Genomic DNA, 13,267 nt, shown 5'->3' with positions numbered 1-13,267 from the left:
GCAGTGCTCTGCATAAGATTGAACCTGGAGTGACAAAATGTTCCAACGCAATGTTTCAAGCCCTGAAAAAGAGAACCGCTAATGGTTAGTTAATGGAATTTAACACAATGCAAGGTGGATGGACAGAGAGAGGAATCAGTTTTTACTATTTCCACCCTCTGCTCGTGAATCTGCCTCCGCTCTGTTACAGTCGTAGAAGGAACTCCAGCCTGTTGAGATCAGGACAGCCAGGATTTCCTGATTTGTCCTCATTCTTAAAGATGACACTGAAGGGCATTGACTATATGATTGGAAGTGTTACACTATGCTGAAATACATGTTGCTATTGCAGGATTTAACAGTATAATTTCTTTCATTTATACCAGATAAAAAAAGTGACAATTCATTAATTGATACTTCAGTGAAAAAAAACAATTTACTGTAGCTGTTTAGATATTGGACAATTTCTTTATTTACAGGAAATAATGTTCTATAAATTTGTTTGCGTTTCACAGGCAAGCTGACTCAGATCGTCTTTGGGCATCGGGACGTGGTGACGTGCCTGGCGCGCTCGGAGTCGTACATCGGAGGAGACTGCTACGTCCTGTCTGGCTCCAGAGATGCGACTCTGCTGCTGTGGTACTGGAATGGAAAGCACAGCAGCATTGGAGAGAGCCCAGGCAGTGAGTTCATATTCAAACCAGCCTGATAATTCAAAGTATACACACATTCACACACACACGCACACGCACACACACACACACACACACACACACACACACACACACACACACACACACACACACACACACACACGCACGGGTAGTTTCTGAGTGCTCACCCCACCAGACAGTTGTGACCGTGTGATTTACGGCCTCGCTCAGTAAAGTAACAACTAGTTTCGTCTGACCAGGCCAGGCCTCCTGCATACAGATTGGATTTCGCAGCGCTGTTGCACAAGGAACAGCTTTAGATAATGTGTTTGAGATTGTGTACCAGTGTGTGTTTCTGTGAGACCAAGAAGTGGGTGTGTGTGTGTGTGTGAGAGAGAGAGAGAGAATCTGTCTTTAATGTGAGTGAAAGTGAGGGCCACTTAGAGACGTTAAATGTGACGTTGGGGGTCGTCGGCCGGCACATGAAAGTTCACCACCATCTGAGGGCCACGGGGTCACGGTGGTCGATAAAAGTGAAAAATGTCACGGGCCCCTCTTACGTTGCCATAACATATGGCATCAGACATGATCAAAGCCTGGCACACACATTTTTCAGTCCGTAGCCCCCTCGGTGCTAATTTGGCCAGCTCGGATCGGCGTACATGTTGTTAAGTGATCCATTACATGTGGGATGAAATTTATGACAAATTGTGATTTACTTAATGAGCCACACTGGTTTTTGATAAGGAGGATGGAAGGTAAAGGACGGCCAGTTCGGACATACTCACGGCTGGTGGATTTCAGAGTGAATAAAAAAAAAAAAAAATCCAAACGTTTCCATAAAGAATATATAGCTATATAACTTGTCAATGTTTGTGTCCATGATTGCACTGCTGCTACACTATAACAATAGAATTCTTATTATTCTCCAAAATGAGGATCTCAAAAGTGTTTTAATGGTTTCATGGTTTTGTTTTGCTTTTTGCTTTTTTCTCTTGCATATTTACATATATATGCAGGTTTCCATGCCTACATGTGCAGTTTATGTCCTTGTAGCCATATGTGTGCGTGAGTGTGTGTCAGTCTGAGCTCAGCTGGCTCGGTGCAGTCACCGCACCGGAGCTCCGGCAGCAGACGAAGCCTTCGTCATCCCAACTCCTCCTCGCCACCACAATGTGATGCTCCATTGCCCCAGACCGCAGGAGGCTCTCCCAGACACGAAACGCTGACACACACACACACACACACACACACACACACACACACACACACACACACACAGTTCGCAAAATGCATGCAGACAGCCCAACTTTTTTCTTTCTTCCTCTTCCAAACACTGAAGCCCTCTAAGGCGAAGGTCTGCACACACACTTGAACGAGAGCACATGCAAACACACACACACACACACACACACACACACACACACACACACACACACACACACACACACACACACACACACACACACACACACACACACACACACTTTCCTTCTCATACATAACGTTCTGTTGCCGTCCCGCACACTTCATAAGGTCGACACAAATGTATCTGAATGGCTGACATGCACGTGTACACAGCTGACCTCTGCTCTCCTGGGCTCTGCTGCAGCCATATGTTGTGCGCACACAGCAGATTTCACAGACCCTACTGCCCTCTGCTGGCCATGAGTGAAAACCCAGCGCAATTGTTTCATTGCTGTTTTTGAAATTGACCACAAAATGTACATAATTTATTGTTTCTTGATTGATTTAGTGTTAAATTAACTCTCAAGCCTTATGTACCCTTTGCATTTTTTTAAAACTCCATCTGTTATTATCCACTAGTTTGATATTTCAGTCCTGCAACATCCAAGACTTTGCTGGGCATGAATCGTTCCATACCTCAAACTTTTGATAGTCCAACAATCTGAAGCACAATAGAGGATAAATTATTTCATTTGAACTCCCTTTTTCATACAGTCTGTTTCACAGATGTCTGCTCAACTGCTTCTGTTTTAGGCCAACTTGTGAGAGTTCACAGGTACTTTTCACAATAGACAAAAATGCATAAGTATAAGCACAAAAAGTTATCAGTTTTTTTTTGTTTTTTTTTTGAAAAACTGTATTGAGTCTGCTCTAAACATTTCAAGGAACTCAGTTAACTATTTGCCAAGCTGGTGAGTTGACAATGTGGTGACAGAAGGCAGTGACAGAAAAACAATCCACTCTGTTTATGAAGCAGCACAAAAGTAACGGAGCCCTCACACATTTAACTTTAAAATTCTGATCCGTGTTTACTCTTCATGTCTGTTTTCACCACTTGTCCTAAACTCACGGTGCTGTTCATCACTTATTTTATTCTAAACATATTTAGTGTGCAGTGACACTTATTTATAGCAATCTGTATTGTCAAATGTCCAGTAGTTAATTTGTTAGGCTTTTTTGTGTGTGTTTTTGTGTTGTGTGCTGGTTACATGTGCAGGTTTTCAGTATGTACAGCTGTGTGTCCATACAGTGTGTACACTTGGATAAAAGTAAATATCCTAAACCACAGCTGCTAACCTTAAGAGTTGAAGCAGCACATCTGCTAAAGTCGGAGCATTATATCGTACATTAACGCTGCATTCATGTTAGATTTCACCAGATAATAAACAGTTATTATAGAATTCATTCACATCCAATCTAATTTCTTCTCTTTTCTCACCTTTGCTGACTTTTGGAAAGCAGGATTTTAAATGCTTAAACATGATGTGCGTGCAGCCAGTCATAAAAGCTCACTGGGTGGTTTTCACTTCTTTATTTTGCTCAATTCTTCAAGGATATCAAAGAACAATATACACTTTGAGTCCTGCTCCCATCATCTCAGGGACATTACAATAACAAAGGATTCATACAATAAATAGTATTCGTGTAACCTTTTAGAAGTCTCTTCTTATTTTGTTTGTTCTTTTTTTGTGGCATGTTCAGGTTTTGCTGTACTCTCAAACAGAAATCAAGTGCTCTCACCAAACGTTGCCGTTGTTTTGGTCTCTTGAAGGAGTCAGATCCTCACAATGTGACTGCACAACACGAGTCATGCAAACACAGATAGTTGATCCCCTCCGTGTCCCGGCTTGGCTTTATGTGGCCAGGATTTAAAACAAATGGTTTACAGTGTTAATTTCACTGTAATGCTTTGTTTGAACTTGGCTAAATTCATCATTGTGTTTTATCACGCTACCTTACAGAAATATCTGTGGCAGTGGGAGCCGTTAACTCGCTCGCTGAATGAAGTGCAGATACTTCGGCTGCCGTTCCCGTCAAGCCAACCTACGGGAGTGGTGCAACTGACAAAACGGCCGATTGTAAAGATTTAGAAAAAAATGTATTTGCATGATAAAACACTAACTTAATGCATTGAGGCAGGACTGGCTAGCTTTACTACTGAAGGGACGAATTATGACTGAGCCACAGATACTTATCATAATTCTAGCAGCTAATTTCACAAAAAAAGTCTGTACTTTCAATCAATATGCATGCATGTTTGATTTAATTTTTTCAATGAAATTACAAAGTTCGATTGGAATTTGGTTTAAAAGTGTGCCCAAATTGTTCTTCATTCTACCATTATTTGTGAAAACTATTATTTTTCTTCTCGGTGTCTTCAATGTGCCACGGTCGTGTCTGAATGATGACACATAAATTCACTGATGAAAGAATTTAATGATGAAAATATTAGTTTATAATGGAGAATATAACCTGTGCCGTACATATGGATTTGATTGTTTTTATAATTTGAGACATTGCTAACTGAACTCTTGTTTGACTTTTTAAAAGGGTTTAGTGAGCAATTTCGTCTGTGTGGACCTTTTTCTGCTAAATCTAATTAAGGTTTAACAGTGCCTGGACTTTGAAACAAAATGAACCACTCTTATTAGTGATCCTATGTTGAATTTTATCATTATATAAATTAATTACTTCTTTATCAGGCGAGCAACCATATTTGACAATGACAATTTTATCTGATTAAATAGTTGTGATTCACATTGAGGATTATGTTACACGGCTTCTGGAGTTTGTTAAAGGACGACAAAGCATGAAACTTCTGTTTTATGATTTATGATTATTTCAATAACATGGTAGCCCGTGTGTTTTGGTCCTTTTGTTTCAGAAAAGTTCTCTATGATCATCTCGGAAATCAAGTCAAGATGGAAATGTATTTTCTTGGTGGTTTTAAGTCTTGAATATTGTCTAAAAATATTTAAAAACGATCAAAAAAAGTGTTTTCTCATTGCCTTTTTTAAAAACAGAAATATGTTCAAATGCAGCAGACACTTATTGCTTTTTCTTTGAAAGATATTTTATTTAACTTCTACATACATTTTTTGGAGCTGTAATCCTCTGATATTAACCACTTTAAAAAAAAAAAAAAAAAAGATTTATTCCAATGACGATGCTTCTTTTTGGAGCTCAGCTTGAACTTTTGGCATTAAAGCACGGAGATAAAGATGAGATTCATCCATGAGCAATGAGACTCTAAACAGGTAGACACGATCTGACACTGTGACTGAATCTATCTGGATCTGCTAAAAACAAATCCTGATGTATATTTGCGCCAAGCATATGTGCAAAAAAACACGCATTAGTCATTGTGTGTGTCAGCGTGCATGCACGTATGTGCATGTGTGCGTGCCTGCCTGCCTGCGTGTGTGTGTGTATGTGTGTGTGTGCTTACAGACAGAGAAGACAGATGGAGAAGTAACAGCCGATTTTGTTTTGTCGCTCGGCCTGACAGCTCAAACCAAAACAAAATCACACAAACTTCATGACTTGGACCATAACTTACTGGCGCTCCTTCTGGCTCTTATTCTCTCCCTGTCCACGGCAGAAACATCTGGATTCAGTGAAGGCAGTCAGGGGGAGAGAAGGCTTTAAACATACGAGGAGGCAATCTGTGACAAGTGCTACAAAGGGATAGCCAGTGAGGAGAGGAGCGTGTGTGCAGGACGACGGGCTTTAGAGTCACACAAACAAACAAGCTGCAGCACGTAAACGCACACATTCATGTTTAATAGATCATAAAACAACTTCCAAGTGCAAATAAGCAACCTTTTGGGAAACTGTAATGTCTTTCTTTGCTCATGTTTTTTTCATTTGAGGCCTTCACACTCCAGAACTGACGCTTCCAAGAAAACCAGCTAATGAGCATGTTTTGGCCTCTGCTCCCCCCTAGTGAGAGTGAGACTGTACTGCAGGTGTTAATTGAACAACTGTTTGTGTTTTCTCTAGCGATGTTCACGACACCCAGGGCCATCCTCACCGGTCACGACTGCGAGGTGACCTGTGTAAGTGTGTGTGCCGAGCTGGGCCTCGTCATCAGCGGCTGCAAAGGTGAGACTCTTGTCAGGATGGTGTGAAGATGTGAGAAACGTTCACTAGAGTTAGGATGGAGACAACTTATTGAGATACAGCAAAGAAAGTTCAAACAAGGTAGTGATCAATATATTAAGTAAAAACTGACTTTGAGAAGAATGACTCAACTGAAGGAGAAACACAAGTACATCTGAAAAACTGGTTCATCATTAAATAATATACTTTTTATTTATCAGCTCCATTCAGGACACCCAAGGTCACTGTACAATGTAAAAACATGAAAACCTATTAACTTAAAGTTTTGAATATTTGAATCTTCTTTTGATTGTTGTTGCATCGTCTTTAATTCTACTTTATTACACATTCTTCAAAAACAAGTTTAATATATACATTTTTTTTTTTTACTTCAGAATTAATTTTTCTGACTTAGCTAAAGCAACTAAAATGACCCGAATTAAACTGGAAAATACTGAAGAGTGTATCCATGCGTTTAATACATTTAAAATGTATAGAACTTTCAGTTATTATTTTTTATCCACGTTTACAGAAATATCCTGAATAACACCTAAATATGTCTCCCATAATCTTAGTCTGTGCTGTTTTTATGATACACATTCAGAGAATAAGATTCTTAAGTGACTCACAAAACTACTTGCAGTTGTAGCGATGGACAGAAATTAAAGTAAATACTTAGGAGAAAGTTCATGATGCTCTCACATCACAATGTGTGGATTTGTCTTTATTTCTGTATGTGTTTGTGCGTGTGTGCAGAGGGTCCTTGTCTGATCCATTCCATGAATGGGGACCTGCTGCGGACCCTGGAGGGCCCGGAGCGCTGCCAGCGGCCCCGCCTCATCCAGTCGTCCACCGAGGGCCACATCATGATCTACTACGACCGGGGACAGTTCTGCCTCTTCAGCGTCAACGGAAAGCTGCTGGCGCACATGGAGATGGAGGACAGCATCAAGGTGAGACAGCGTTCGCCACTTCTGCTCCGCATCAGCGTCAGAAAGTCCTCCCTGATTAAAGGCTGGGTTTTGTCCCGGGGGGGGTGGGGGGGTGGGGGGTGGGGGGCTCTAGACCTGAGAAAGGCGAAGGTCGGCTCGCCTCGGGACGGGCGACGGCTTCACATCTTTCTTCCTCTCTCACCCGCACGCACCGGGGGAAATGGCTCTTTTTGATCCGGCGCTCTGTTGTCAGGTCGAATTGCGTCGGCGTCCGTGGTGGAAAACATTCCTGAGGACCGGTCAGTCCTGGACGCCGACACCATTAACCACCCTCCGGCGCAGGACGACACATTCCCCATTTCCCACATTTCCTCCCCCGTGGCCGGAGTGACACAGGATAGCTGCTACTGCCTTTGGTTTCCCGACCCGTTGTTTCCGGTTTGGCCTGGGAAATGTAAGCTCGCTCTGACAGACAGTCGCACGCCTGTTTCCCATTAGAGAGCCTCTGGTGCGTCGGTTCCTAAGCAGCCCCACTCCTCCGCCGCACCGCCACAGGTATATTCACCGCATGCATCAGCGTGGCTGGGAAAGGAGCCAGCATTCAGTTTCAAGGATCTCAAGTATTTTATTGTGTCTTTAAGAGAAGCTAACAACCTTTTTGGATACTTGTTGAGCCTTGTAGGATTCCCAGAGTTCCTTCTGAAGATGAAACTTGGGAACGGCGCAGGCCTTGTCAGCGCTCCTCCGCTGTTGTAAATTCCAACCGTGTCAGATGGTATTAGGAAAATCCTAACATCTCGGAGTGACTGCGAGAGTCTCACCCCCCCCCTCCTCCGCCTCTACTCCACCCTCCTGCTATGAGACTCCAGCAGTATTTAGTGCGCTCGTCTACATACCAGAATCAATCTTCTTCGCCCTCGGAGTCTCGGCGCAGTAGGACTCCGGGATAAATAAGTGTTTGTCCTGGCCTACAGTACGCCCTCAGAAAGAGCGAGTAGGACTGAGGACGAGCGGGAATGTATGCTCTGTGAATTTATTGGGGTCTGGAGTCAGAGGTTAGATGACAGGCTAACAGTCGGCATCCTGGTCTAATAGCAGAATCAGGTGACAGAAGCCATACTGAATGGATTACATTCTTTTAAGTACGAGTATAACTCAGGCAGTGTAACCACTCCAGACGCTTTTTTCACTGGCTGCGTACGTGTAACAGGGGGATTAACAGCACCATAAATTAAAACTTTTTACCTTTTCCAGCCCCAGAATCCACCCTCTGTTCCCCGAAAGAAGTAGGAAATATGGGCATTAAACGTGCATGTGCTTCTGCTGGAGTCATTTTTTAGTCATCCGAGCCCGGGCAGCCATCTTAGCCCCCGCAGAGCCATCGGCCATCTTGTTTGACCGCCCAGTGGCAAAAGGACTGATTTATAATGTCTGTCTGCAGCCTCCTACCTGGCCGGGCTGACATGTCTGCCAGCTCCCCGGCCTCCTGCCGCGCTCCAGTAAGGTCATGGACTCCATTAGCAGATACACAAGTACATTAATACACCGTAGTCACTGCCGTATAGCTCTGCTCTTTTTTTTTTTCCCTTTACTTTTGTGAAAAGTAGTGCCCTTCCTGTCTACAATCTCTGGAAGTTGCAGCTTCTTGAATGTATTAATAGTATTTAAAGCTGTGTGCAGAAATGGTCTTTTATCCTCAAGTATTTTAGTACAGACATGAAGTTCAGCCTTCTTCAAAGTACATATTTGCAGCTTGTAACTGTGATATTTTACCAGTTTGGATATTCCCACGCCAGTTTCACTGATGTGTTTTTTCGACTTGGAAGTCGGAGTTGCTCCGTTTGATGGTTCTTCATGCATGATGCTCTCTCGGCAGATGTTTTCACCAGGAAGTGTTGGGACCAAAGACTGAGCCAACAGAGCAGTCAAGCCTGGACTTCATTGGAGACAGTCCTGAGTTTAGCAGTTAGAAATATATAAAATTGGCACAGTGGGTTATCAACGAGGCTTTATGTGTCTGACCGTTTTTTTTGCTGCTGAGTTTCGTTGAGGCTGAGAAATGAGCGTCTTCTCCATCGCTCCGACTGTTGTCGTACCAGACGACTGTTGTACACACCAGAACAGCGCTCACACAAATCAAAGCCACACTTTGCTCCGTTCCCGACCGTCTTGGACGATGATCTAACGTGGCAATTAGGCCGGTCTCATTCTGGCGGCCTCCCGCCAGCGAGCGGCGTGGCGGCGCATCACGGCGGGACGGCTTTGTGTCGGTCGCTCGTCTGTGTGTGTGTGTGTGTGTGTGTGTGTGTGTGTGTGTGTGAGTGGCTCCACATGCAAGTGCGTGTATGAACCCAATGAGAAACAGAGCTCCTCTAACTCGGTGTGGAAATTGCACAAATGTTTTTTATACAAAGCATTTGCTTGATTTAGACTGCATTTTTACTCCCTCCAATCCACCCTGGTCTCCTCTTGAAGGGTTATTTATGTTTTCCTCACCGAATCAAGCTCCAGAAAATCACTTGTCCCAAGTTTCAGTTAATTTTTTTTTTTCTCCATTTAACACGCGGCTGATTCGACACACATGCTGCCAATGATTGAAGTGCTTTCTGCTGAATCACGGCTCAGCAGCTGAGAGACGCTCCACTTCTGTCTCATCAAACCACAAAGGACAAAAGCTCTAAATTAGCGCCACTTGGAGCTTCTCGAAGTTACTTTCTGCCTCGTCATTTCATCAGCTCCGGTTACCCTCTGATTGATTCCCCCCGACTGTTTTCAGTCTCTGCCTCTACTGTGCACGGTGCCCGTAATAGACTCCAGCACATGGCTTGATTTGTGTACATCTGATTCCCGACGGACCCATTCAGCTGCTGCAGTCTGCAGGAAAAGCAGATGAGACGAGTAAATCTCCCAGCCTCTCGGCGGGGAGCCATCTTTGTTGCGACGGGGCTCTGTGTACAGAAAGCCCCCGAGGACGGCAGCACTGACTCAGGGATCCTTTGTCAGATCACACGGCCTCGCAGTATGAGCTTTGCTCTGACATTATAAGATAAACTGGTCCCAGATCAGCAGGCCCATTCGCAGACAATTTATGAATGTGGTTCCAGGTTGAATGACTCTGCCGCTGCGCTTTGCTTTCGCCAGAATTTACACACACTTAACAGAGGGCCGCTGACGGATATACGGCGTCCTCTCAGCCGCCGCCGTGTGCAACACGTTCGAGGCTCATTGAAGGACTTAATAATGACGTCTCTGTCTCTGTGTTTGTGTTTGGACAGGCTATGCTCCTCAGCCGAGACGGTCAGTACATGCTGGCAGGCGGTGACGGAGGCGTAGTGTCTGTCTGGCAGGTCCACAACCTCAAACAGCTGTTCACCTACCCCGGCTGCGACGCAGGGGTCCGCTCCATGGCCATGTCACATGACCAAAGGTAACACACACACAAGAAAAGGGACAGCATCGCAAAATAACTGCAAAGTATAAAAAGAGGTTGTACATGTGCAGCTCAGGAGCATATTTACAATTACAGATCAGAATGATTGTTCGTGGACAATAATTTACTCATTTTATTCATGATAATAAGAGAAAGCATGTCGAGTGTCAAAGTTAGTACTTTTAGCAAGACTGTTTGGTAGCTGCAAAACCTCTCGCATAGGTTGTGATTGGGCAAATAAACAGTTTTTAGGAGGTTAAAAACTACATGTAAGAATTGAGGATCAGGTTTTCTTTCTGTCCTGTTGCTGCTGACAGGATTTGGACTGTGTGCTTCTCATAAGTATCACTACTTCATTTGTTGAAGTAAGAAAAAGAAGTCGAGATGGAAAAAGAGGCAGAAAAACTAATTTTTAAAAAATATTTTCTTTGTAATGAAAGCTAAATTGAACAAAGAAAGTGCAGGGGTTTTTTTCCCCCCGAGATATTCTCGGCCGGTCGCAGTGATCCCGACCTTTTATCACTAAGTCCCTTCAGAGTCAACAGAAAAAGAAAAAAAATTGAAGAACTTCCATATTGTGACACTACATTTAACTACGTCTAATATTTGGATTATTTCTGATTGTTGCTTGTTCCCAGACGTCTTGATAACGGAAGTACGATTATATAGTGTTTTCATCAACACTTCACCATAGTCATGTTAGTTTTATGATGAATTATAACACCTGAAACAAAAAACTCAATGCCTTCAGTTTATTTCTACTTGCGCCATAGCATGTGATAAAAGTAATAGTGTAATTTCTCACTATTCATTAAAACAGATCCAGATTTCACACTTGACACAATCTGATCAACATATTTCACGTTGTGTTTATTTGTGGATGAGATCGTAACCGTGCTGGATCCTCACTCTCTCTCAGGTGCATCATCACCGGCATGGCGTCCGGCAGCATCGTGCTCTTCTACAACGACTTCAACCGGTGGCATCATGAATACCAGACCCGGTACTGAGCCGGAGAAAACGACCCAAACCATCGCAAAGGCACTGTTCTGTCTATATCCTGATAACCTGAATGTATCTCAATGAACGGAGAGAAAAAAAAAAAAAAAACAACCTGTCCTGTTATAGTTTAAAGAATCAAACTATTTTTAAAGAAGGGCATTGCTATATTTTGTAGATCAGATAGAAAATTTTTCTTATGAATCTTGTGGTGGGGGCTATGTTACTATACGGTTAAAAACAGATCTATTTTTAGCTAGAGTCTATTTTCATCCTCTTCAGAAAAGAAGCGAGATTTGTGGGGAGACAGTGTGAAGCTTTTCTCTTAAAAATCCAAATATTTGTGTACTTTAGGGTGAATGAGTTTTGTCTGTAGGTGTGTATGTGGGGAATAATTACCAAGCTGTCACACACTTTAACATGCTTTTTCCTGTTTTCGGCAACACAGCAGCTAGATTTGAAATGCTTGAATAAACGATAAATATACTGAGCAGAAAGAAAAAGGGATGAGGGGATTTACATTTCTATATAAAATATCCCTATATGATGTTTAAATGTTAGTAATCCATATTTAAGGTTTCTACTCCTTCTGTGCTCGCTAAGAGATTGCGTCTGTGTGCATGACTTGCATAAAACATATCGGTGCAGACGTCTCATCTTATTATTTAAAACATCAGAAACCTCCTTGCATATCGGTGCCGGTCTGAAAACCAGCTTTATGTGAAGGCGTGTCTTGAATTTATTGGAATGACTGAAGAAGCGGTGAGACATTTTATTATCTGGAACTATGAACACACGCGATGGAGTACAGATTAGAGGTTGTTTTTTTTTTGTTTTTTTTACACTAATCAATATAAGTCATACCTGGTGTCTGAGCCAGCTTCACAACTTCATAGTTCTCGAGAGAGATGTGAAAGAAAAGAAAGGACTTTGACATTTTTGCCTTTTTTTTTTTTTTTTTTTTTTTTTTTTTGGTTTGTTTTTCTTGATCACAGAATGGATGATTACAGAGAAATGTGATTCATCATCCTTTCGGTCCTCTTACCAAACAAACATCCAATCCTATTTTTGATTTTTCAGGAGACATTCCCCTTCTTCAAAAGCTTCGATGTGGTTTGAACCGCCAGTTATAGCAGGATGTACTTTTATCTATCAACCAATATTTTTTCTTTTTTTTGCAATCACTTTGGAGTGTTTTGTGTGCTGAGTTCTGACAATAAAATGGAATTTTATAACTTGAACCGTCCTCTTCTGTTCAGTTTGTTGCAAAAGTGCACGGCACCCTCTAGTGGTCCATCTCCAGTATTACACACACATTCACCACAACAGGACTCTCGTTTGAAGTCTTTATTGCATTTTGAAGTGTTTGATGAACTCCTTGAAAACGGTGTGACATTAAAAGCAGCTGCTCTGTCTACTAAAAGAAACCAATGACACTTTTGATCTAGCTAGTTCAATCTGTCTTTTTTACAAAGTGCCGTGACAAAGCAAGTGAAAACCTACATATTTACACGGAGGGCCTAAAGGATGCTGTCTCAGCTTGTGGGAGGAGGGTTCATGCTGCAGGACATCCTGAAGAGCTAAAGAGGAGCAGTGGAATGAATGCACTGAATAAGGACGAAAATCAGACAAAAACACGGAGCCAGAGTGGGGGCAAGGGGGCGGTCGCCCCAGGGCCCACAAGGTCATAGGGCCAGGTTTCATGTGGTGTTCACATTTACTCATAAATAAATTATTATAATAAAATGTGCAGTGTGTGCGAGAAGGTATACATATGACTGTGGGCTCCAATTTGCCAATTCTTACATTACGACTGTCCATGAATGCATCAGAGCTGTAAGCCAGCGCTGATTGGCTGTGCGGCATGAACGAGTTTTTTCTTTTGCACTTGATCTGAACTCTTTGGAGGGAAGTTAAACAGTATG

At 42.6% G+C, this 13,267-nt stretch overlaps 1 protein-coding gene across 7 annotated transcripts in view; it reads left to right on the top strand.

Annotated features, from left to right (window-relative positions):
* lrba (LPS-responsive vesicle trafficking, beach and anchor containing) overlaps positions 1–11,506 on the top strand; it is a 184,463-nt gene extending 172,957 nt beyond the window's left edge. For all 7 annotated transcript variants that reach the window (XM_030094715.1, XM_030094717.1, XM_030094718.1 and 4 more), the window contains 5 exons: positions 495–662; positions 5,883–5,984; positions 6,738–6,934; positions 10,189–10,340; positions 11,263–11,506. In XM_030094715.1, coding sequence (XP_029950575.1) covers positions 495–662; positions 5,883–5,984; positions 6,738–6,934; positions 10,189–10,340; positions 11,263–11,353 — 710 coding nt within the window. In that variant the 3' untranslated portion in view covers positions 11,354–11,506. The remainder of the gene's footprint in view (positions 1–494; positions 663–5,882; positions 5,985–6,737; positions 6,935–10,188; positions 10,341–11,262) is intronic.
* Positions 11,507–13,267: the final 1,761 nt, after the last annotated feature.

Source organism: Salarias fasciatus, chromosome 6, assembly GCF_902148845.1.
Source record: "Salarias fasciatus chromosome 6, fSalaFa1.1, whole genome shotgun sequence".
Taxonomy (NCBI): domain Eukaryota; kingdom Metazoa; phylum Chordata; class Actinopteri; order Blenniiformes; family Blenniidae; genus Salarias; species Salarias fasciatus.
The sequence above is the reverse complement of the archived record's forward strand: the minus strand, read 5'-3'. Positions and strand labels throughout refer to the sequence as shown.